Source organism: Pristiophorus japonicus, chromosome 4, assembly GCF_044704955.1.
Source record: "Pristiophorus japonicus isolate sPriJap1 chromosome 4, sPriJap1.hap1, whole genome shotgun sequence".
Taxonomy (NCBI): domain Eukaryota; kingdom Metazoa; phylum Chordata; class Chondrichthyes; family Pristiophoridae; genus Pristiophorus; species Pristiophorus japonicus.
Genome location: NC_091980.1, coordinates 68,585,520 through 68,609,459, shown reverse-complemented (window position 1 = coordinate 68,609,459; position 23,940 = coordinate 68,585,520). Strand labels below are relative to the sequence as shown.

General features: G+C 46.2%; 1 protein-coding gene across 4 annotated transcripts in view; it reads left to right on the top strand.

Moving 5' to 3' along the window:
• LOC139262945 (dual specificity protein kinase CLK4-like) overlaps positions 1-23,940 on the top strand; it is a 96,734-nt gene that overhangs the window by 59,128 nt on the left and 13,666 nt on the right. Inside the window, exons 1-5 of one of the 4 annotated variants that reach the window (XM_070878290.1) lie at positions 19,519-19,623; positions 20,089-20,297; positions 21,903-22,063; positions 22,143-22,395; positions 23,574-23,664. In XM_070878290.1, the coding sequence (XP_070734391.1) occupies positions 21,903-22,063; positions 22,143-22,395; positions 23,574-23,664 (505 nt within the window). In that variant the 5' untranslated portion in view covers positions 19,519-19,623; positions 20,089-20,297. Of the gene's footprint in view, positions 1-19,513; positions 19,624-20,088; positions 20,298-21,902; positions 22,064-22,142; positions 22,396-23,573; positions 23,665-23,940 lie in introns of those variants that run through there. The other 3 variants (XM_070878289.1, XM_070878291.1, XM_070878292.1) reach the window with 3 other exon arrangements.

Genomic DNA, 23,940 nt, shown 5'->3' with positions numbered 1-23,940 from the left:
AAGGATAAGGGGGAAGCCATTTAGGACTGAGATGAGGAGGAATTTCTTCACCCAGAGAGTGGTGAACCTGTGGAATTCTCTACCACAGAAAGTTGTTGAGGCCAATTCACTAAATATATTCAAAAAGGAGTTAAATGAAGTCCTTACTACTAGGGGAATCAAGGGGTATGGTGAGAAAGCAGGAATGGGGTACTGAAGTTGCATGTTCAGCCATGAACTCATTGAATGGCGGTGCAGGCTAGAAGGGCCGAATGGCCTACTCCTGCACCTATTTTCTATGTTTCTATGTTTCTACATTGAGATACTTGTATCTATCAATTACATCTTTTCCACGTTTCCTACCGGCATCAATGTTCAAAGGTACATTTAGATACTTGCATTTGTTAATTACATCTCTTACATTCGTATCACCGGCATCGCTGTACAAAAAGTGGAACTGTCCCTTTAATTGTTCTGGGTTGCCGGTCTCCTTTAAGAGGGCCTTGCAATCTTTATCCCAATCCGGTTCGCTGCTCAGCATCATGTGTTGCTCCCTCAACGCTGCCCCTCGTGGTCTGGTTGTGGCCATCTTGATTTCAGGCGCTTCACCTCATGGTGCGGACACCATCTTTTCTCTTTCCACGAGGTAGGCTGCAGTGATCGTTTTCTCCCCAGGTTCTGCCACTGAAGCTGGGAATTTACCTTTTGCGTCGATCTTCTTCCTTCGGAGTCCTGCCACTGGAGTCCGGAAGGTGAGGTCTAGTCGTTCGGGTTGGATCATCTCGCCGCGCAGTCGAGTTGGATGGTAGGATCTTCAGGTGCTGCGATGGATCCAAATTTGGGGCCGCATAGGTCGTCGATGCCAGGACCTGGAGGCTTTCCCAGCTCCAACAGATTTGGATTCTTTTCATCCATCTTCTTCCTAGCAGCGTTGGACCATCACCGGCAACGATCCACAAAGGTAGCTTGTGCATCGCGCCGCCGTAGGACATCCACGCTGCCAATAACTGGGATGGTGTCATTTGTGTAAGTGAGCAGCTTCACCTGGATTGGTAGCATTTTAGTTTGTTCAATAGGATTGTCCCAGAGATTCTGGAAGGCCGCCTGGTTCATCAGCGATTGGCTCGCCCCTCTGTTGACCCCCATCAAGACTGGAACAACGTTGATTTCGACTTCTATTTTCAACGGGGAACTCTCGGTGGAGCAGGTAAACACTCCATATACCTCTTCCTGGGGCTGAGCTGCCTCCTGGACTCTCTCTTTGTTTTCATCAGCGCTGGAGCCTGGGTGATCGGCCAATTATTCAGCGGCTCGGTGAGTAAAGTTTCTTTTACACATTCGCTGGAGATCGCTTTTAGTATTGCAACCTTTGCAAGTATAGTCTCTGTACCGGCACTGGTGGGCTCTGTGATTTCCTCCACAGCATCAGCATGGGGCTGGCCGGTTGGCCCACTGCGGCAGACTCAGGGTTGCAGGGCTCGGGGCCATAGTCTTGCCTCTGAAAGGCGCCATTCGGTTCACGGTACTTGCCAGGTTAGTGTCCTGGGGTTGAGTCATGATCCTTCTGGAATCGTAGGCCGAGGCCATGAATGCCTGGCTGACGTTAATTGCCTTCTGCAGGGTGACCGGGGTGTCCACAGAGAGCAGCCTGTGGAGGAGGCCTTCGTGGCCGATTCCAATAACAAAGATGTCCCTCAGCGCTTTGGTGAGGTGGTTGCCAAAATCACACGGTGCAGCCAATCGTCTCAAGTCTGCAGCATATTTTGCGATTTCTTGGCCTTTGGGCCGCCAGTGTGTGTAGAACCAGTGTCTGGCTGTGAGGATGCTCTCTTTAGGCTTGAGCTGTTCCTGTATCAATGTTACGAGCATTGCGAACGTTTTCATTTTCGTTGTCGTCTTCTCTGGGGCTAGCAAGTCCCTGACAAGGCCATAAACGGTGGGCCCACAACTGCTGAGCAGGATAGCTCTGCACTTATCAGCCAGCGAGGTCGGTGTGTCTCCAGCCAGGCCGTTCGTGATGAAGTAGTGTTCTAGCCTTTCCACAAAGGCATCCCAATCTTCCCCATCAGCGAATTGTTGAAAGTTGCCAAGGTTAGCCATTTCTCGCATGGAAATTCGTAGTCTCGTTGCCAGTTATTGTGTCTGTAAGCACGCCAGTAATGACTCAACGAGGTAAGGTATTGCACTTGAACTGTTGTGACCTTAGTCCACTTATTGCAGCTCCTGAATGAGGGTGCAGTGTGCAGGTGACCTCTAGGTCTCCACCAATTGCACCCTCTGGTGGTACAGGCATATTGTATACAGTGTGAAGATACATTCAATGGTCTCATGTAACTCTACATTAAGTGTACAGGATATACACATACGCAACAGTATTAATACCTTTGCTCTCTGAGAATAGTGATATGAGCAGCTTATGGTCAGTTTCTAACTCGAACTTAAGACCAAACAGATATTGGTGCATTTTTTTCATCTTGTAATGCCAGAGCTTCTTTTTCAATCATGCTGTAGGCCCTTTCGGCCTTGGACAAACTCCTGGATGCATAAGCGACAGGTTGCAACGTTTCCGATTCGTTTGATTGTTTTAACACACACTCGACCCCGTACGAAGACTCATCGCAAGCTAGCACTAAACGTTTACATGGGGCATACAGAACAAGCAGTTTGTTGGAACATAACAGATTGTTGGCTTTCTCAAAAGCAGTCTTTTGTGATTTCCCGCATACCCAGTCATCTCCCTTGCATAGCAACACATGTAGAGGTTCTAGCAAGGTGCTTAACACGGGTATGAAATTACCAAAATAATTGAGGAGTCCCAGGAACGACCGCAGCTCCGTTACGTCCTGTGGTCTCAGCGCGTTCATGATGGCCTCCATCTTGGTGTCGGTGGGTCTGATGCCGTCTGCCACGATTCTTCTCCCTAAGAACTCGACCTCTGGCGCCAGGAAAACACACTTCTAGCATTTCAACCTGAGTCCCACACGATCTAGCCGACTTAGAACCTCTTCCAAGTCCTGCAAATGTTTGATAGTGTCCCAACCTGTGATCAATATGTCGTCCTGGAAAATCACGGTGCGCGGAACTGACTTTAGCAGACTTTCCATGTTCCTTTCAAAAATAGCCCCGGCTGATCGAATCCCAAACGGGCATCTATTGTAGATGAACAGACCGTTGTGCGTGTTGATACAGGTGAGGCCTTTCGAAGATTCCGCCAGCTCCTGCATCATGTAGGCCGAGGTCAGGTCCAACTTGGTGAACGTCTTCCCTCCTGCCAGCGTCGCAAATAGGTCGTCTTCCTTAGGTAGCGGGTACTGGTCCTGCAGCGAAAAATGTTTAATTGTTACTTTATATTCCCCACAAATTCTGACCGTGCCATCACCCTTGAGAACCGGAACAATCGGACTGGCCCACTCGTTGAACTCAACCGGTGCGATGATGCCCTCTCATTGCAGCCTGTCCAGCTTGATCTCCACTTTCTCTCGCATCATGTATTGCATCGCATGTATCTTGTGGTGGATGGGTCGTGTACCGGGAACCAAGTGGATCTGCACCTTCGCCCCAGAGAAATTTTCGATGCCTAGATCATACAACGACGGGAACTTGCTCAAAACCTGGACACATGAGGCATCATCGACGGACGAAAGTGCTCGGATGTCGTCCCAGTTCCAGCAGACTTTTCCCAGACAGCTTCTGCCGAGCAGTGTGGGGCCATCTCCTGGTACAATCCATAGTGGTAGTGCGTGCACCGCTCCATCATACGAGACTTTTACTGCTGCACTGCCAATTACAGGGATCAGCTCTTTAGTGTAAGTTCTCAGCTTGATATGAATAGGGCTCAGCTTGGACCTTTGTGCCTTGTTGCACCACAGCCTCTCGACGGCCTTTTTGCTCATGATAGACTGACTTGCACGCATAGTGTTTGAAGCGGCATTGATGGGCTCGATGATCACCTCCGCAGCGCCAACAAGGTGTTAATTGCCTTGCATTCACACTTGATGGCGGACTCTGAGTCATCTGAGGTCGTGCAGCTGCAGGCGTGTACGTTCTGCCATATGCATTCATGCCTGAAAACGACGTTATTTTGTGTACAGTACTTGCCAATGCATCTTTATGTTGCGAAATTTGTTTGGTGTTATCGCTGGTGGACATAAATGCCTGGGCTATCGTTATGGCTTTGCTCAGGTTCAGTGTTTCAACAGTCAATAGTTTGCGAAGAATAACCTCATGGCCAATGCCAAGCACAAAAAAGTCTCTTAGCATTTGCTCCAGGAATCCATTGAATTTGCAATGTCCTGCAAGGCGCCTCAGTTCGGTGACGTAGTTTGCCACTTCCTAGCATTCAGACCGTTGACATGTATAAAATCAATACCTTGCCATCAGAGCGCTCTCCTTTGGATGTAGGTGCTCCCAGACCAGGGTACACAATTCTTCATATGATTTGGCTGTTGGTTTCACCGGAGCAAGAAGATTCTTTATGAGGCCATAGGTTGTTGCCCTGCAAGTGAGGAGGATCGCCCTTCATTTGGCAGCGTTCTCATTCCCTTCCAGCTCGTTGGCCATGAAGTATTGGTCAAGTCGCTCCACGAAGGCTTCCCAATCGTCACCTTCTGAGAATTTCTCCAGGATACCAACAGTTCTCTGCATTTTCGCGTGATGTTTCGTTATCTATTACTCATTGCCAGTTGTTATGTCTCAAATAAAGCAATGTGACTGAGTACTGTAGACTTGAGTAAGTGTGACCTTAGTCTCTTTATTCTGACTCCAGAGTGCTGGCACAGCATGGGAGATCTGCTTATATGCAGTGCTTCTAAGGGATGCTGGGATCCCTTGGGATTCCAACAGATGCGTCCTCTGGTGGCGGAAGAATACTGGTTACAAGATGTTGCATACATAACAGATACCAGCTGTAACTGTGCAGGAGTGGGAAGATAAGTCATTGCAGGTGATTCTCTAGCTTTGATTAGATAGATAAGAATGGAACCAGGCGAGTGCAGTCCCACCCAGCTGGACGATGGTGAAGAGACATTCGAGAAGGATAGAGTGGTCAACCATGTCAAAGGCTGGAGGCAAGTCAAGAAGGATGAGGAGGGATAGTTTGCCTTTGTCACAGTCACAAAGCATGTTATTTGTGACTTCGTTGAGAGCCATTTTGATACTGTGGCAGGCGCGGAAACCGAATTGGAGAGATTCAAACATGGAGTTGCAGGAAAGGTGGCCACCGATTTGGGAGGAGATAACACGTTCAAGGACTTTGGAGAGGAAAGGGAGGGAGGTTGGAGATGGGGTGGTAGTTTGCAAGGATGGAGGGGTCAAGGGTTAGTTTTTTGAGGAGAGAGGTAATGATGGCAGATTTGAGAGGAGGACAGTACCTGGGGAGAAAGAACCGTTTACAATGTCAACTAATATGGAAGGAAGTTGGGGGTAGTCACTAGTTTGGGTCATGGGAGCAGGAAGTGGGTCTCATGGACAAGATGAGCTTGGAGAGATCATGAGGGAAGATCGGAGAGAAATTGGAGAAAGATGTGAGTTCAGGGCTAGGACAGGGGAGATCCTTAGAGGAGTTTGGCCTGGTGGGCTAGGGTAGGAAGGGAAGAGGCGGAGGCGGCTTAGAGACAAAGAAGTCCATGCGTTCGTCATACTTATTGTTGGAGATGAGGGTGGAGACTGGGCAGAGGGGTTTTAGAAGATGGTTAGCAGTGGAGAATAGAAGCAAGGGTTTATCTTTACATTCCAGAAAGATTCTGAAATAGTGAGCAATTTTTGCAGACGAGAACAGGACCCAATAATTCTTTATGTGGCCCAGCCAGATCTGGCAGTGAATGTCTAAACCAGTTCTCCGCCATATCCGTTCAAGTCTGCGTCCCTTGGACTTAAGAGAGCGAAGATCAGAGCTGTACCGAGGGAATGAAAGGTGGTGGTGAGGGTGTGATTGAGCAGGTCAGTAACTGCAGAAATGTCATGGTGAATGGGGTGGGGGGGGGGCCAAAGGCTGGACAATTGGGAGTTCATAGGTGCAATTGTAAGAGAGCAGATAATGTAACAGGGTAGATACCCTGGCTGGAGAGTCTAGAACTAGGGGGCATAGTCTCAGGATAAGGGGTCGACCATTTAAGACTGCAATAGGAGGAATTTCTTCACTCAGAGGGTTTTGAGTCTTCGGAATTCTCTACCCGAGGGCTGTAGTCATTGATTATATTCAAGGCTGAGACACATTGATTTTTGGACTCTCGGGGAATCAAGGGATAGGGGATTGGGTGGGAAAGTGGAGTTGAAGTCGAAGATCAACCATGATCTTATTGAATGGCAGAGCAGGCTCGTGGGACTTACTGCTGCTCCTATTTCTTACGTATCAGGAGCTTCTTGTTCACATAGAGCACTTGTAATGGAAAGACATGAAGACAAAAACAACCTTGGCACCATTTAATAAACAATCAGATACAGTGTGGGAAAGTGTTGTTCAGGATGGATAGGTTAAGAGGGGCGAATTACCTTCCTCATCGGTTTGATGTAGTCTACATGGATTTTAGCAAGGCTTTTGACAAGGTCCCACATGGCAGGCTGATCAAAAAAGCAAAAGCCCATGGGATCAGAGAGAGTGGCAAACTGGATCCAAAATTGGCTCAGTGGCAGGAAGCAAAGGGTAATGGTTGATGGGTGTTTCTGCGATTGGAAGGACGTTTCTAATGGGGTTCCACAGGGCTCAGCCCCTTGCTTTTTGTAGTATATATTAATGATTTAGACAAATGTAGGGGGCATGATAAAGAAATTTGCAGATGATACAAAAATTGGCCATGTGGTTGAGAGTGAGGAGGAAAACTTTAGACTGCAGGAAGATATCGATGAACTGGCAAATGAACTTCAATCCGGAAAAGTGTGAGATAATGCATTTGAGGACGGGCAACAAAGCAAGGGAATACACAATAAATGGGAGGATACCAAGAGGTGTGGAGGAACAGAGGGACCTTGGAGTGTATGTCCACAGATCTTTAAAGGTTGATTAGTTAAAAAGGTGTTCCTTTATTAGCCGCGGCATAGACTATAAGAGCAGGGAAGTTATGCTAGAACTGTATACACTAGTTAGGCCACAGCTTGAGTATTGCGTACAGGTATGGCCACATTACAGGAACAATGTGATTGCACGAAAGGGTGCAGAGGAGATTTACGAGGATGTTGCCAGGACTGAAAAATTTTAGCTATGAGGAAAGATTAGTTAGGCTGGGGTTATTTTCTTTGTAACAGATGAGGCTGAGAGACTTAATTGTCTTCTGTGCTGGGGCCCCAGCTGTTTACATTGTACATTAATGATTTAGACGAGGGGATTAAATGTAGTATCTCCAAATTTGTGGATGACACTAAGTTGGGTGGCAGTGTGAGCTGCGAGGCGGATGCTATGAGGCTGCAGAGTGACTTGGATAGGTTAGGTGAGTGGGCAAATGCATGGCAGATGAAGTATAATGTGGATAAATGTGAGGTGATCCACTTTGGTGGTAAAAACAGAGAGACAGACTATTATTTGAATGGTGACAGATTAGGAAAAGGGGAGGTGCAACGAGACTTGGGTGTCATGGTACATCAGTCATTGAAGGTTGGCATGCAGGTACAGCAGGCGGTTAAGAAAGCAAATGGCATGTTGGCCTTCATAGCGAGGGGATTTGAGTACAGGGGCAGGGAGGTGTTACTACAGTTGTACAGGGCCTTGGTGAGGCCACACCTGGAGTATTGTGTACAGTTTTGGTCTCCTAACTTGAGGAAGGACATTCTTGCTATTGAGGGAGTGCAGCGAAGGCTCACCAGACTGATTCCCGGGATGGCGGGACTGACCTATCAAGAAAGACTGGATCAACTGGGCTTGTATTCACTGGAGTTCAGAAGAATGAGAGGGGATCTCAAAGAAATGTTTAAAATTCTGACGGGTTTAGACAGGTTAGATGCAGGAAGAATGTTCCCAATGTTGTAGAAGTCCAGAACCAGGGATCACAGTTTAAGGTTAAGGGGTAAGCCATTTAGGACTGAGAGGAGGAGAAACTTCTTCACCCAGAGAGTGGTGAACCTGTGGAATTCTCTACCACAGAAAGTTGTTGAGGCCAATTCACTAAATATATTCAAAAAGGAGTTAGATGTAGTCCTTACTACTAGGGGGATCAAGGGGTATGGCAAGAAAGCAGGAATGGGGTACTGAAGTTGCATGTTCAGCCATGAACTCATTGAATGGCGGTGCAGGCTCGAAGGGCCGAATGGCCTACTCCTGCACCTATTTTCTATGTTTCTATGTTTCTAGGTGTACAAAACTATGAGGGGCCTAGATAGAGTGGATAGAAAAGACCTAGTTCCCTTAGCAGAGGAGTGAATAAACAGGGGGCATAGATTTAAATATACTTACATTAGAGCTTCACTCAGTTGATTCCAGAGATGAGGGGATTGACTTATGAGGATAGGTTGAGTAGGTTGGGCCTATACATATTGGAGTTCAGAAGAATGAGGGGTGATCTTACTGAAATTTGTAAGATAATGAGGGGGCTCGACAAGGTGGATGCAGAGAGTTTTTTCCACTCATAGGTGAAACTAAAACTGGGGGATAGAGTCTTAGAATAAGGGGCCACCCATTTAAAACTGAAATGAGAAGAAATTTCTTCTCTCAGAGGGTTGTAAATCTATGAAATTCTCTGCTGTGGAGGCTCGGTCATTGAATATACTTAAGGTGGAGATAGACAGATTTTTGAGCGATAAGGGATTTGTCATGTATGTACAAGCTGTTTGTAGCCACCAGATGGTGTCATTGTTGGAGGCCACTGAGCAGCATGCAGATGGTGCTGCTTTGGTATAAAAGACCAGCCATTTTGTGAGTCAGGCACTTTGGGTCGTAATAAAGCAGAACAAAGTTGTACCTTGTTCAGTTAAACAGTACTCAGTTTGTACCTTTATTGCATACATAACATTTGACGACAAGAATACAAGAACCTTGTTTGTAAAATGAGCACTATTGCATTTTTAGAGCGATTCGTGGAGAGAGAAAATTGGGCAGACTTTGTGAGCCGTTTGAACCAGTACTTCGTGGCCAACAAAATGAAGGGGGTCGACGATGCAGATCGGCGCTGGGCCGTGTTCCTCACTGTGTGCGGTTCAAAGATCTACGGTCTGATAAAGAATCTACTCATGCTGAGTGATCCAACAGAGAAAACGTACGAGGAGTTGTGTACATTGGTACGGGAGCACCTCAAGCCAGATGACGTCATCATCATCTCGAGATACAGGTTTTATACACACGTTCGATCAGATGGCCAGAGCGCGGCAGAATTCGTTGCCGACCTGAGACGTCGAGTAGGACCGTGCAAGTTCGGGACAGAGTTGGCAGACATGCTGCGGGACTTCTTTGTTATCGGTATCAACCATGAGGTGATCCTGCGCAAACTTCTGGCGGTGGAGGCGTTGGATTTAAAAAGGGCCATCCAGATCGCTCAATCATGTATGACGATGGAGAGGAGTTTAAAGCAAATATCGGTGAAGAACCGAATCTCGGCGTTTGGCAGAGCGCCACATGGCAGGGCCTATCCGGTTGCGTTCGTGAAAGCTGTGGCTGCTCGAAGTCCACCAGTGGGAATGTATCCAACTTCTCCGTGTTGGCGTTGTGTGGGAAATCATCCGCACCAGCAGTGCCGATTTAAGCAATATAGTTGCAAAGGCTGTTGGAGAGTGGGCACCTCCAGCACAAGTGTCCGCAGATGAGCAAGCGAGCTGTGACACACCACGTGGAGGATGAGAGTCAGACTAGCGCAGATCTGGATACGCAATCTGAGATGCCAGAGGAGGAAGTGTATGGACTGTACTGAACATAAGAACATAAGAATTAGGAACAGGAGTAGGCCATCTAGCCCCTCGAGCCTGCTCCGCCATTCAACAAGATCATGGCTGATCTGGCCGTGGACTCAGCTCCACTTACCCACCCGTTCGCCGTAACCCTTAATTCCCTTATTGATTAAAAATCTATCTATCTGTGATTTGAATACATTCAATGAGCTAGCCTCAACTGCTTCCTTGGGCAGAGAATTGCACAGATTCACAACCCTCTGGGAGAAGAAATTCCTTCTCAACTCGGTTTTAAATTGGCTCCCCCGTATTTTGAGGCTGTGCCCCCTAGTTCTAGTCTCCCCAACCAGTGGAAACAACCTCTCTGCATCTATCTTGTCTATCCCTGTCATTATTTTAAATGTTTCTATAAGATCACCCCTCATCCTTCTGAACTCCAACGAGTAAAGACCCAGTCTACTCAATCTATCATCATAAGGTAACCCCCTCATCTCCGGAATCAGCCTTGTGAATCGTTTCTGTACCCCCTCCAAAGCAAGTATATCCTTCCTTAAGTAAGGTGACCAAAACTGCACGCAGTACTCCAGGTGCAGTCTCACCAATACCCTATACAGTTGCAGCAGGACCTCCCTGCTTTTGTACTCCATCCCTCTCGCAATGAAGGCCAACATTCCATTCGCCTTCCTGATTACCTGCTGCACCTGCAAACTAACTTTTTGGGATTCATGCTCAAGGACCCCCAGGTCCCTCTGCACCACAGCATGTTGTAATTTCTCCCCATTCAAATAATATTCCCTTTGACTATTTTTTTTTCGAAGGTGGATGACCTCACACTTTCCGACATTGTATTCCATCTGCCAAACCTTAGCCCATTCGCTTAACCTATCTAAATCTCTTTGCAGCCTCTCTGTGTCCTCTACACAACCTGCTTTCCCACTAATCTTTGTGTCATCTGCAAATTTTGTTACACTACACTCTGTCCCCTCTTCCAGGTCATCTATGTATATTGTAAACAGTTGTGGTCCCAGCACCCATCCCTGTGGCACACCACTAACCACCGATTTCCAATCCGAAAAGGACCCATTTATCCCGACTCTCTGCTTTCTGTTTGCCAGCCAATTCTCGATCCATGCTAATACATTTCCTCTGACTCCGCGTGCCTTTATCTTCTGCAGTAACCTTTGGTGTGGCACCTTATCGAATGCCTTTTGGAACTCTAAATACACCACATCCATCGGTACACCTCTATCCACCATGCTCGTTATATCCTCAAAGAATTCCAGTAAATTAGTTAAACATGATTTCCCCTTCATGAATCCATGTTGCGTCTGCTTGATTGCACTGTTCCTATCTAGATGTCCCGCTATTTCTTCCTTAATGATAGCTTCAAGCATTTTCCCCACTACAGATGTTAAACTAATCGGCCTATAGTTACCTGCCTTTTGTCTGCCCCCTTTTTTAAACAGAGGCGTTACATTCCGCTGGTACCTCCCCAGAGTCCAGAGAATTTTGGTAGATTATAACGAATGCATCTGCTATAACTTCCGCCATCTCTTTTAATACCCTGGGAAGCATTTCATCATTAGCCTGTCCAGCACTACCCCCCTAGTGATAGTGATTGTCTCAAGGTCCTCCCTTCCCACATTCCTGTGACCAGCAATTTTTGGCATAGTTTTTGTGTCTTCCACTGTGAAGACCGAAGCAAAAGAATTGTTTAAGGTCTCAGCCATTTCCACATTTCCCATTATTAAATCCCCCTTCTCATTTTCTAAGGGACCAACATTTACTTTAGTCAATCTTTTCCGTTTTATATATCGGTAAAAGCTTTTACTATCTGTTTTTATGTTTTGCGCAAGTTTACTTTCGTAATCTACCTTTCCTTTCTTTATTGCTTTATTAGTCATTCTTTGCTGTCGTTTAAAATTTTCCCAAACTTCTAGTTTCCCACTAACCTTGGCCACTTTATACGCATTGGTTTTTAATTTGATGCTCTCCTTTATTTCCTTGGTTATCCACGGCTGGTTATCCCTTCTCTTACCGCCCTTCTTTTTCACTGGAATATATTTTTGTTGAGCACTATGAAAGAGCTCCTTAAAAGTCCTCCACTGTTCCTCAATTGTGCCACCGTTTGGTCTGCGTTTCCAGTCTACTTTAGCCAACTCTGCCCTCATCCCACTGTAGTCCCCTTTGTTTAAACATAATATGCTCGTTTGAGACACTACTTCCTCACCCTCAATCTGCATTACAAATTCAACCATACTGTGATCACTCATTCCGAGAGGATCTTTTCCTAGGAGATCATTTATTATTCCTGTCTCATTACACAGGACCAGATCTAAAATCGCTTGCTCCCTTGTAGGTTCTGTAACATACTGTTCTAAGAAACAATCCCGTATGCATTCTATGAATTCCTCCTCAAGGCTACCCCATGCGATTTGATTTGACCAATCGATATGTAGGTTAAAATCCCCCATGATTACTGCCGTTCCTTTTTCACATGCCTCCATTATTCCCTTGATTATTGCCCGCCCTACCGTGAAGTTATTATTTGGGGGCCTATAAACTACGCCAACCAGTGACTTTTTCTCCTTACTGTCTCTAATCTCCACCCACAATGATTCAATATTTTGTTCATTAGAGCCAATATCATCTCTCACAAATGCCCTGATATCTTCCTTTATTAACAGAGCTACCCCACCTCCTTTCCCTTCTTGTCTATCTTTCCGAATTGTCAGATACCCCTGAATGTTTAATTCCCAGTCTTGGTCACCCTGCAACCACGTTTCTGTAATGGCCACCAAATCATACCCATTTGTAATGATTTGTGCCGTCAACTCATTTACTTTATTTCGAATGCTGCATGCGTTTCGGTAGAGTGTTTTAATACTAGTTTTTAAACCATGATTTTTAGTTTTGACCCCTCCTGCAGCCCCTTTATATTCATACATGTTGTTCCTTCCTATCACCTTATGGTTTACACTTACCCCAAGTGCTCTGTTGCCTCCCGCCTTTTGCATTCTTTCTTGGGATCCTGTTCATCTGAGCTCGCACCCATTCTAACTAGCTCAGAGCCCTCTCCTGTGTTCCGAATACTCCTTGCATTGAGGCACCAAGCTTTCATGCTTGCCTTTTTATTACACTTTGACCCTTTAGAATTTTGCTGTACAATGGCCCTTTTTTTTTTTTGCCTTGGGTTTCTCTGCCCTCCACTTTTACTCATCTCCTTTCTGTCTTTTGCTTTTGTCTCCTTTTTGTTTCCCTCTGTCTCCCTGCATTGGTTCCCATCCCCCTGCCATATTAGTTTAACTCCTCCCCAACAGCACTAGCAAACACTCCCCCTAGGACATTGGTTCCGGTCCTGCCCAGGTGCAGACCGTCCCGTTTGTACTGGTCCCACCTCCCCCAGAACCGGTTCCAATGCCCCAGGAATGTGAATCCCTCCCTGCTGCACCACTGCTCAAGCCACGTATTCATCTGAGCTATCCTGCGATTCCTTCTCTGACTAGCACGTGGCACTGGTAGCAATCCCGAGATTACTACTTTTGAGGTCCTACGTTTTAATTTAGCTCCTAGCTCCTTAAATTCATCTCGTAGGACCTCATCCCTTTTTTTACCTATATCGTTGGTACCCATGTGCACCACGACAACTGGCTGTTCACCCTCCCTTTTCAGAATGTCCTGCACCCGCTCCGAGACATCCTTGACCCTTGCACCAGGGAGGCAACATACCATCCTGGAGTCTCGGTTGCGGCCGCAGAAACGTCTATCTATTCCCCTTACAATTGAATCCACTATCACTATCGCTCTCCCACTCCTTTTCCTGCCCTCCTGTGGAGCAGAGCCAGCCACGGTGCCATGAACTTGGCTGCTGCTGCCCTCCCCTGATGAGTCATCCCCCTCAACAGTACTCAAAACTGTGTATCTGTTTTGCAGGGGGATGACCGCAGGGGGCCCCTGCACTACCTTCCTTGCACTGCTCTTCCTGCTGGTCTTCCATTTCCTAGCTGACTGTGGACCCCTCACCTGCAGTAAGACCAACTCGCTACACGTGCTACTCTTGTCATTCTGAGCATCGTGGATGCTCCAGAGTAAATCCACTGTCAGCTCCAATTCCGCAACGCGGACCATCAGGAGCCGGAGGCGGATACACTTCCCGCACACGTAGACGTCAGGGACACCGGAAGTGTCCCTGAGTTCCCACATAATACAGGAGGAGCATATCACGTGACCGAGCTCTCCTGCCATGACTTAACCCTTAGATTCACTTAAATTGGCAACAGCAATGTTAAAGTTTACTCGCTGTTATAGCCAATCACTTACCCCCTTGGCTGTGGCGTCACCTTTCTGTTTCTTTCTGCTTCTTTTTTGCCTTCCCCCTGTAGCTGCACAAGCTCGCCTCGCGCTGTACGCACACTGCTCCTGGTCTCACTGGCATTTTGTAGGCCTCTCCGATCCCCGGAACTCCCGCCTCGCGCCGTACGCGCACTGCTCCTGGTCTCACTGGCCTTTTGTAAGCCTCTCCGATCCCCGGAACTCCCGCCTCGCGCCGTACGCGCACTGCTCCTGGTCTCACTGGCCTTTTGTATGCCTCTCCGATCCCCGGAACTCCCGCCTCGCGCCGTACGCGCACTGCTCCTGGTCTCACTGGCCTTTTGTAGGCCTCTCCGATCCCCGGAACTCCCGCCTCGCGCCGTACGCGCACTGCTCCTGGTCTCACTGGCCTTTTGTAGGCCTCTCTGATCCCCGGAACTCCCGCCTCTCGCCGAACTCGCGCTGCTCCTGGTCTCACTGGCCTTTTGTAGGCCTCTCCGATCCCCGGAACTCCCGCCTCTCGCTGAACTCGCGCTGCTCCTGGTCTCACTGGCCTTTTGTATTCCTCTCCAAACCCTGGAAGTCCTGTCTCTCGCCGAACTCTTCCATAATCAAGAGTAAACCAATTTTGATTAAAGTGAATTTAACGGGATAACGGTATTGATGGAACTGGACACAGGGGCGAGTCAATCGATCATGAATGAGAGGGCATTTAATAAGCTGTAGGATACTAAGACTGTGATGCCCAGGCTGAGCCCTGTTAACGCCAAGCTGCGCACGTACACCAAAGACCTGATAAAGGTGATTGGCAGTGCGCAAATTGATGTGTCGTGTAACGGTGCGGTTCACAAGTTACCGCTGTGGATTGTTGCAGGCAATGGCCCAACGCTGCTCGGCAGGAGCTGGTTGGAGAAAATCAGATGCGACTGGAACGACATAAAGGTGTTGTCGTCGGAGGAACATACATGTGCCCAAGTATTGAGCAAGTTCCCCTCGCTGTTCAAACTGGGTATCGGCAACTTCACGGGAGCCAAGGTGCAGATCCACGTGGACTCAGATGCAAGACCCGTCCATCATAAAGCTCGGGCGATGCCGTATATGAAGATTGAAATTGAACTGGACAGACTCCAGCGTGAAGGGATAATATCACCGGTCGAATTTAATGAATGGGTCAGCCCCATTGTTCCTGTGTTGAAAAGTGATGACACAATCAGAATCTGTGGAAACTACAAGGCTATGATCAACAGGGTTGCGAAACAAGATCAGTACCCGTTACCAAAGGCTGATGACTTGTTTGCGATGTTAGCCGGAGGGAAGTCGTTCACAAAACTGGACTTAACGTCGGCCTATATGACGCAGGAGTTGGTCGTGACACTGAAGAGACTGACGTGCATTAACATGCACAAAGGGACTGTTTATTTACCACAGATCCCCATTTGGAATTCGCTCGGCTGCAGCAATATTCCAGAGGAATATGGAAAGTCTACTGAAGTCCGTTCCCAGAACCGTCATGTTCCAAGCTGACATCCTGATCACCGGTCGTGACTCCAAGGAGCATCTGAACAACCTGGGAGAGGTTCTACTGCGTTTGGATAGAGTGGGACTCAGACTTAAATGCTCGAAGTGCGTCTTCATGGCACCAGAGGTCGAATTCCTCGGGAGGAAAATCGCCCCTGATGACGTCAGACCTACTGACGTGAAAACCAAAAGGCATCAAGAATGCACCCAAGCTGTAGAACGTGACGGAGCTGCATTCGTTCCTGGGTCTACTCAACTACTTTGGTAACTTCCTACCTAAATTGAGCACCTTACTTGAACCACTGCACATGCTATTGAGAAATGCAATGTTATGTCTGTAATGCACTTATGAATGACTCCACGAGGCAATATGTTGTATTCAAACTGCAGTGACCTTGGTCCTTTATTCGTAACTCCAGAATGAGGCACAAGCATGGTGGGCAGCCTTTTATACTGGGCCCTGCACACCTATGCAGGTGACCCTCAGGTCTCCCACCACAGTGCCCTCTGGTGGACAGCCTCTGCCACAGGGGCAGGAAACCCCGGTCTCCACCAGTTGCACCCTCTAGTGGTGCCAGCATAGTATATACTCAGTTTCAACCTTATTGATGGTACATCAGGTAACAAGTCTCCACCCTATGGAACTATACAGTGACTACACAGCAAGTATACCTATAGTCTGCATAAAAAACAGTCAATAGCTGGGTGTTGGGTGCATTGCAAGACAGAGCTTTCGAGAAAGCCATCAATCTGCTTTGCTCGAACAAGCTGCTCGTACATTGTGACCCATGTAACCATTTAGTTTTGGCCTGTGACGCATCGTCATATGGAATTGGTTGCGTGTTACAACAAGCCAATGAGTTGGGGAAACTTCAACCTGTCCCGTATGCATCCAAAAGTTTGTCTAAAGCAGAAAGAGCCTACAGTATGGTAGAAAAAGAAGCTTTAGCGTGTGTGTACTGTGTTAAAAAGATGCATCAATACCTGTTCGGTCGAATTAGAGACCGATCACAAGCCGCTCATTTCGTTGTTTTCCGAGAGCAAAGGTATCAATACCAACGCTTCATCCCGCATCCAAAGATGGGCGCTGACATTATCTGCCTATGATTGTGTCATTCGCCACAGACCTGGCACAGGGAATTGTGCCGATGCTTTGAGCCGGTTGCCGTTGCCCACACCGGAAGTGGAAATGCCACAACCGACAGATATAATGTTAATCATGGATGCTTTTGAGAGTGAAGGTACCTCTGTCACGGCTCAACAAGTTAAGACCTGGACCAGCCAGGACCTAATATTATCGGTGGTAAAGGGTTGCATCCTCAAAGGGGATTGGTCTGCCATACCTAAGCAAATGTGCGAGGAGGCCAAACCGTACATTCGTCGCAAGGACAAACTGTCTATTCAAGCAGATTGCATATTGTGGGGCAATCAAGTTGTAATGCCTAAGAAAGGGAGAGAGAAGTTTGTGCGTGAGTTACACAGCACACATCCTGGTATAGTGATGATGAAGGCCATCGCCAGGAATTGATTCTGAGCTGGAAGCATGCGTGCATCAGTGCAACACCTGCATGCATCTCAGCAAAGCACCAGCGGAATCACCGCTGAGTCTGTGGTCATGTCCATGCAAACCTTGGTCCAGGATCCAATGTAGATTTTGCAGATCCCTTCCTGGGCAAGATGTTTTTAGTGGTGTTGGGTGCTTATTCGAAGTGGATAGAATGCACAAACATGTCATCCAGTACATCCACGACAACCATAGAGAATCTCAATGTCATGTTCGTGACACATGGTCTGCCTGACATAGTGGTGAGTGACAATGGGTCGTGCTTCACCAGTCAGGAGTTTCAGGAGTTTGTAAAACTTAACGGCAAAAAACATGTAAGGTCAGCACCGTTCAAGCCTGCGTCCAATGGGCAAGCAGAACGTGCAGTACAAATTATCAAGCAAAGCATAAGGAGAATAACCCAAGGGTTACTGCAGGCCTGCTTGTCTTGCATACTGCTGTGTTACAGGACAAGGCCCCACACACTCACAGGAGTCTCGCCTGCTGAACTCATGATGAAAAGAGGTCTCAAGACCAAGTTATCTCTTGTACACCCGGATTTAAGTAATCATGTTACATACAGAAGACAGAGTCAACAAGGGTACCATGATCGCGCAACTGAGTCAGCCTAGATTTCTATTAATGATCCTGTATATGTGTTGAATTATGGTCAAATGGATCGTTGGTACGGTCATAGCCAAGGAGGGCAACAGAGTATTTGTTATTAAGCTCAAGAATGGGCAAACTTGCAGGAAACACATGGATCAAACAAAGCTGAGGCACACAGACGAGCCAGAGCAGTCAGACAAAGAAACCGTCGACGACCAACCAACCTACCAGCAGCCTTCAGATGACTCAATCATCATAGGCAGTCCCTCGAGCCGAGGATGACTTGCTTCCACGTCAAAAAGTTCACAGGTGTTTCAACGATGGACCTAAAGTTCCAGGTCCAAACTAAATTTTGAAGGGTGGAAGATGCCTGTGTTTGAATTTTTTTATAACGTTGCACACCAGCCACCGCACGGGCTTTACAGAGTTAGGTCTTGGTCCAGTAGCAAGGATTAATCAAGACGACTGGAGACCTGCTCTGCTGCACGGACCTAGTGCGCACACATATCACAGTGTGGGCTGGCCCGTGCTGCCCCTGGGCCCTCGCCTCTTCTGGGCCCCGAACTCGTGCCTTTCCTGGGCCCCGATCACATCCCTCTGCGATCTCTTGCCGCTCCTTCGCCCCGACCTTTCCGCTCCTTCGCCCCGATCTCGCCACTCCTGCTGTACCTACCCACGCTCCAATCACCAACCTGGACCTTGGTGACGTCCCTTTTCACTGCCACTGCTCTCCTGCTGCAGCACGTGTTGCACCCTGGAGTGGTATGCCACCACATTGCTCCTTGCGCTCCCCGGCCTGCTCCGATGGTGCTCACAGGCCGGGGTCTGCTCAGCCTGCTGGGCTAGGTCGCCACGCTGCTCATCAGTGAACCCAGAATTTCCATCACGGACTTGTTCAATAAAAATGGACTTGCAATTCCAGACATGGCTACTGCCACCCCCAACAAGTCAACCATCCAGCCACAACAGACTCCGCACATTCACCCAAGGCCGGAATCGAACTGAGATGGTCAACCCGGGAGCGTAAAGCACCAGACAGTCTCAAGTTGTGAAAGACTGTGATAAGATCTCAGAGGAGGGTATTGTCATGTATGTACATGCTGTTTATAGCCACCAGATGGTGTCATTATTGGAGGCCACTGAGCAGCACACATATGGTGCTGCTCTGGTATAAAAGGCCAGCCATTTTGTGAGTCAGGCACTTCGGGCCGTAATAAAGCAGAACAAGGTTGTACCTTTGTTCAGTTAAACAGTACTCAGTTTGTACCTTTATTGCATACATAACAGGTGTAAAGGGTTATGGAGAGTGGGCAGGGAAGTGGAGCTGAATCCATGATCTTATTGAATGGCGGAGCAGGCTCGAGGAGCCAAATGGCCTACTCCTGCTCCTATTTCTTATGTTCTTAAAGTAGTTGATAGGAGGATTAGAGGGGAGATGAGGAAACAAAAATTCACCCAGAGGGTGGTGGGGGTCTGGAACTCACTGACTGAAAGGGTGGTAGAGGCAGAAACCCTCATCACATTTTAAAATGTAGTTGGATATGCACTTAAAGAGCCATGAGCTACAGGGCTATTGACCTAATACTGGAAATTGCGATTAGGCTGGGTCGCACTTTTCCGACCGATAAGGACACGATGGGCCATAATTTTCCACCATTCTGTAATGATATTGATGTGTGCAGACACAGTCAAACTGTGAGGGCATTTGTCAGCGGCTCTGGCCCCGCCCACCGGAAATGCGCCAAGGCCTGACGCACATCGCTCATTGTTGCCTTGCTGAAGGTTCCGTCGCCATTTTGTGGAGGAGCAGATTTCTATTTGTGTGTCTTTATTTGATGCGATTTTAAGTGCGCATTGAGGTAAGACCACCAGCAATAGTTTTATTTTCGACAGCAATGGCTGCTTTGGAGGTTTGTGCTCCAAGTTTAGCCGGAAGCTTTGTATTTAAAGTATGAACAACTATTTTAGAAGGGGGAGGGCGAGTTGCTGAGCTTTCTTGTGTTTACTCGAAGCCATTTCGTCACGGTGTATTATAGCAAACGCGGCGGGTTGTTGGCTTCGCAGCGATGGACCGGTATCCAGAGAGGTGTTGCCGTCGATATCTGCTCTTCGTTCGCGGGCCCTGTTTTAGTGTTGGAGGAAATGTCCGTCAGACGGGGTTTGAGAGCGAAAAGCCCAACAAAATGGCGACAGTGCTCGCCGGACAAGGGTTTGGCTCCGGAGCGGCCCAACAAATGCTTCCAGCCTCGATATATGTTTCTTTAACAGTTAACTTAATCTTCCAGGATATATTTAGTGTTTGAAAATGTGCTTTTTTCCTCGAGGCATCGTTATTGCAAATCGCATAAGTCCTTTTTGGATCTTGTTGTGGGCGAGTCTTGAGCAGCTGGTGTTTGAGTGGCTTCACTGTCCAGGATGCCAGCTCTGGTACTGAAACCTAAATCAACGTAAAGTTCCTGTTGGGTAGGATAACAGTCATTGCAGAAGTGAGGACGAAGTGGAGGAACGATTTTTCTTCCCCAGGAAATTAAGGGTACGAAATAATAACAAAAGTATAGATTTTTTTCCAGCGCCATTTTAAGTTGTATAACGAACGGCCTGATTACATTTATTAATTTTATGAAATAACTTGGGCAATTTTCAAAAATTCAGAAAATTAGTGCACATAGGCATCTGGTATGTTAAACCACCACAATCTTTTGATACGAACAAGTACTATCCGAAGTCTGATACTGAAATTTATGTCCGCATTCTCTCCGTTTTGTGCAAAGAAAATTTTCCACGAGTGCATTAGTGCTACTTATGAAACTCCAGCTCGTTAGAAGTATGGAGCTAGTGTGTATGTCTGAGTGTCGCAGAATGACGGAGCCCAAATAAGGAGTGCACAACATACATTGCAAAACTATTATTCTGTATATTAAATTCTGTATGTGAAGAAAATTCAAGTGTCTGTTATTCCTATAGGTGATGATGTGAATGGTGTTAACTGTCACACTTCCCCATCACAGCTGGTGTGACACAATAGCTGCCATTTTATAGTCACCATATATCATTTGAAATAATGTAGTGGGAACCCAGTGGCCAGATTAGAAAAAGAACTTGCAATTATATAGTGCATTTCATTGACCTCAGGGCATCCCAATGTGCTTCACAACCAATTAAGTACTTTTTGAAGTGTAATCATTGTTGTAATGTGGGAAAACATCATTAATTTGTGAACAGCCATGATATACTTGATCAGGTATTGTCCCTGAAATTGCGAGTACGCCGTCTTATTCCCTTTGAAATGAACCGCAGGCTCAGGATTTTCGCATGCACGAAATCCAGAACTTGCGGCCTGCCAATGTACTTGGTTCAAAGCTTTATGGAGGGTGTTAAAGGAAAAGAGGGAGGCGGCGTGGTTAAGGGAGGGAATTTCAGAGCATGCAGTTTAGATGGCTGAAGGTATAGCTGCCAATAATGGAGTCGGAGGAATGCCGAATTTTGAAGGGGGGGAACGTTGTCAGACGAGATGGGGAGAGGTGTGGTCATGAAGGGATTTGAACACTTGGCAGACTATTTTAAATTGGCAATTAGGAGCCAAAGTCGGTCAGAGAGGGGATGATGGATGGTGCGCAATAGTATATGAGGATGAACTGATGTTTACGGAAGATGGGAGCCCAGCCAGGAAACCATTCAATAGTCAAATCTGGGGGTGACAAACATGTGGATGAGGGTTTCAGCAGCAGATGGAGTGAGGATGGGGTAGGTGTTGAAGTCTTTCTGATGGAGAGGGAATGTGGTCGGAAATTCAATGAGTGTGGCTGGGAAATGGGATGGAATCCGTGGAATGTGTAGAGTTTGTGCTACAGACGATGGCTTTGGTATTTCCAGTGTTAAAGTGAAGGAAATTGTGGCATCTATGGGAATTGCAAATGGCTAGAGTAGATTGCCTACAATAACTAATTTTAAGAACTTAATTTTTATATATATATATATAGTCTTTTTAAATTCTTCAAATTACCTCCACTGTTACATAATACTTTACAATATTTTGACTTTGTTTACAACTGCTGTAAAGCTCAAATGTGATTTCTAAAACTTTGTGTTGAGATTGAGTAGCCAACATTGATGTAAACAAAATATATTTTATTGATAGATGCCTCACTTGAAGTGTACACGAAGCTGTGATTGGAGCAGTGGAGAGAGTTGGGATCACCGAGACTATTACAGTAATCACAAACGCAAAAAACGATCCCATAGCAGTGAAAGAGAAAACAAACGGCGCAAGCACCATCATCCCTCAAAGGCTTCAGATGGGTGAGTAAAGCATATGTATAATGTGTGAAACCTACATAATAATAGTTAAGATTGGTAATTTAGCAAGTTTTTTTTATAGCCATTACTTGGAAACAAAATCTGTTAATGAGCACATGGATTACCATGACGGAAAGCATGAATGCAGAGATGGGTACAAAATGGAATATAGGAATGGCTGTCACAACAGAGAATGTCGACACCAGCGCTGCTACTATAGTCATCAAAATTGCAGCAAGTCAGGCAAACCTGATAGTGGAAGGAGTCAAAAAAGTAGTCGGGAAAGGCATAGGCCTAAAAAACATCACTCTGATTCAAGTAATCGTTCGCACTCGGTAAGAACAAATTTATTTGTAATTGACAGATTTGGGGTATTTGAATACTTCTGTTTTGTATATAAAATTTAGGCATCTTTTTGGGGGGGGTAGGGCGGGCATCCCAAGCAGTGTTTAAAATCTGGATAGTCAAACTTTAGAAAGATAACAATCTAGGAATCATTTTCTATTAAATTTTGGAAGCGGTGTCAATTATAATACATGTATTCATGCATACAGTAATTAGTGGCAGTGCCTTCATGAGATTGTGTTTAATGTTAGAAAAGGCTATTGCCAGTTATGTGACTACATTGCTTTATAGCAGTTTTACTAATAGGAAGTGCCTTGGAATAAAGTAGCAAATTATAAAGCGTACCTGGTCAGTTTAAAATACCACCCTTTATCTTAATAGTTTTCATGTTATGCCAATCATTCTGAGAAGGGGATTATCTAATCACTGGCAATTCGACCGGTGTTAATGATCCATGCATCATAACTGCTGTGTTGATGTCATCTGGCAGTCTGATGTTGAATATAGTCAGTCATTAAGAATTAAACTTATTCTGCCTCCATGCTATTTCCACAATTTAATTACAGTTCCTCTCTCCACCCCGAATGTTAAAACTCATTTCCACAATGGCCGTTGACTCCTTGTTCTTGAAAATCTAATTATTCATCTTTGCCTTGTTTTTGTTCCCTACCTTTTTAGGCCATTTTAGAAAGAAAATAATTTGCCTTGCAAATCAAATATCTTAAATTTTCCATTTCCTCCCCAGCATAAAAACTTAGTTGTAACCATAGATTGTATCCAAAGATACGTAATATCTTTGACCCCTCAGAATGCCCTTTTTTCCCCATATTTTATTTGTAATTCCCAACCTGCTTTGAATCTTGATGTCTTTTATTAACTTTGATTTGGTGAATTTTGTATTGATGCATTTGTTGCTTTGAAAATTTCAAGAAGCATCTTATCTTAAAATCTGTTCCTTGCCATGTTTTTCTTCTGTAACATACACTGTGTGCCATGTGAATTTCTGGGGATTGAATTTGAATTTGCACCCGTCAACCTACCGTGGCCTTTCGTGGATTGGCGTGTATATGAATACCTGAATCCTCTCCTGGGGAATGGTGTGTTCTGTTCCGAAATACTATCCTTTTTCAATGGCTGGATGAATTTGCTGACTGCTTGTCGTGTACAGAAGAGTCACCGCCAGAGGAGAACCAAGAATGTTGAGGATGATGAGGAGGGTCACCTGGTATATCACACTGGAGACAAACTGAAAGCAAGATGTATAGAATATTTTTGTAACAACTTATTACAGAGCACTTTAAAGACATAGTTTGGGAAAGTATGGGGGGAGGAGGACATAATATATGGGGGGTGGGGGGGGTCCATGAATGTGTATTCTAAAATGTGTTTTTCATATTTGGATCCATATATGTAATTTAAAAAAGTATACCATTCTTAGAACTTTGTTACTCTGAAGTTAACCTATTAATCTTGAGCAGAAAATGTAGTTCAGGAAACCTTCAAAATAAGGTTTCTCTAGCTTTTGGTGAATGGTG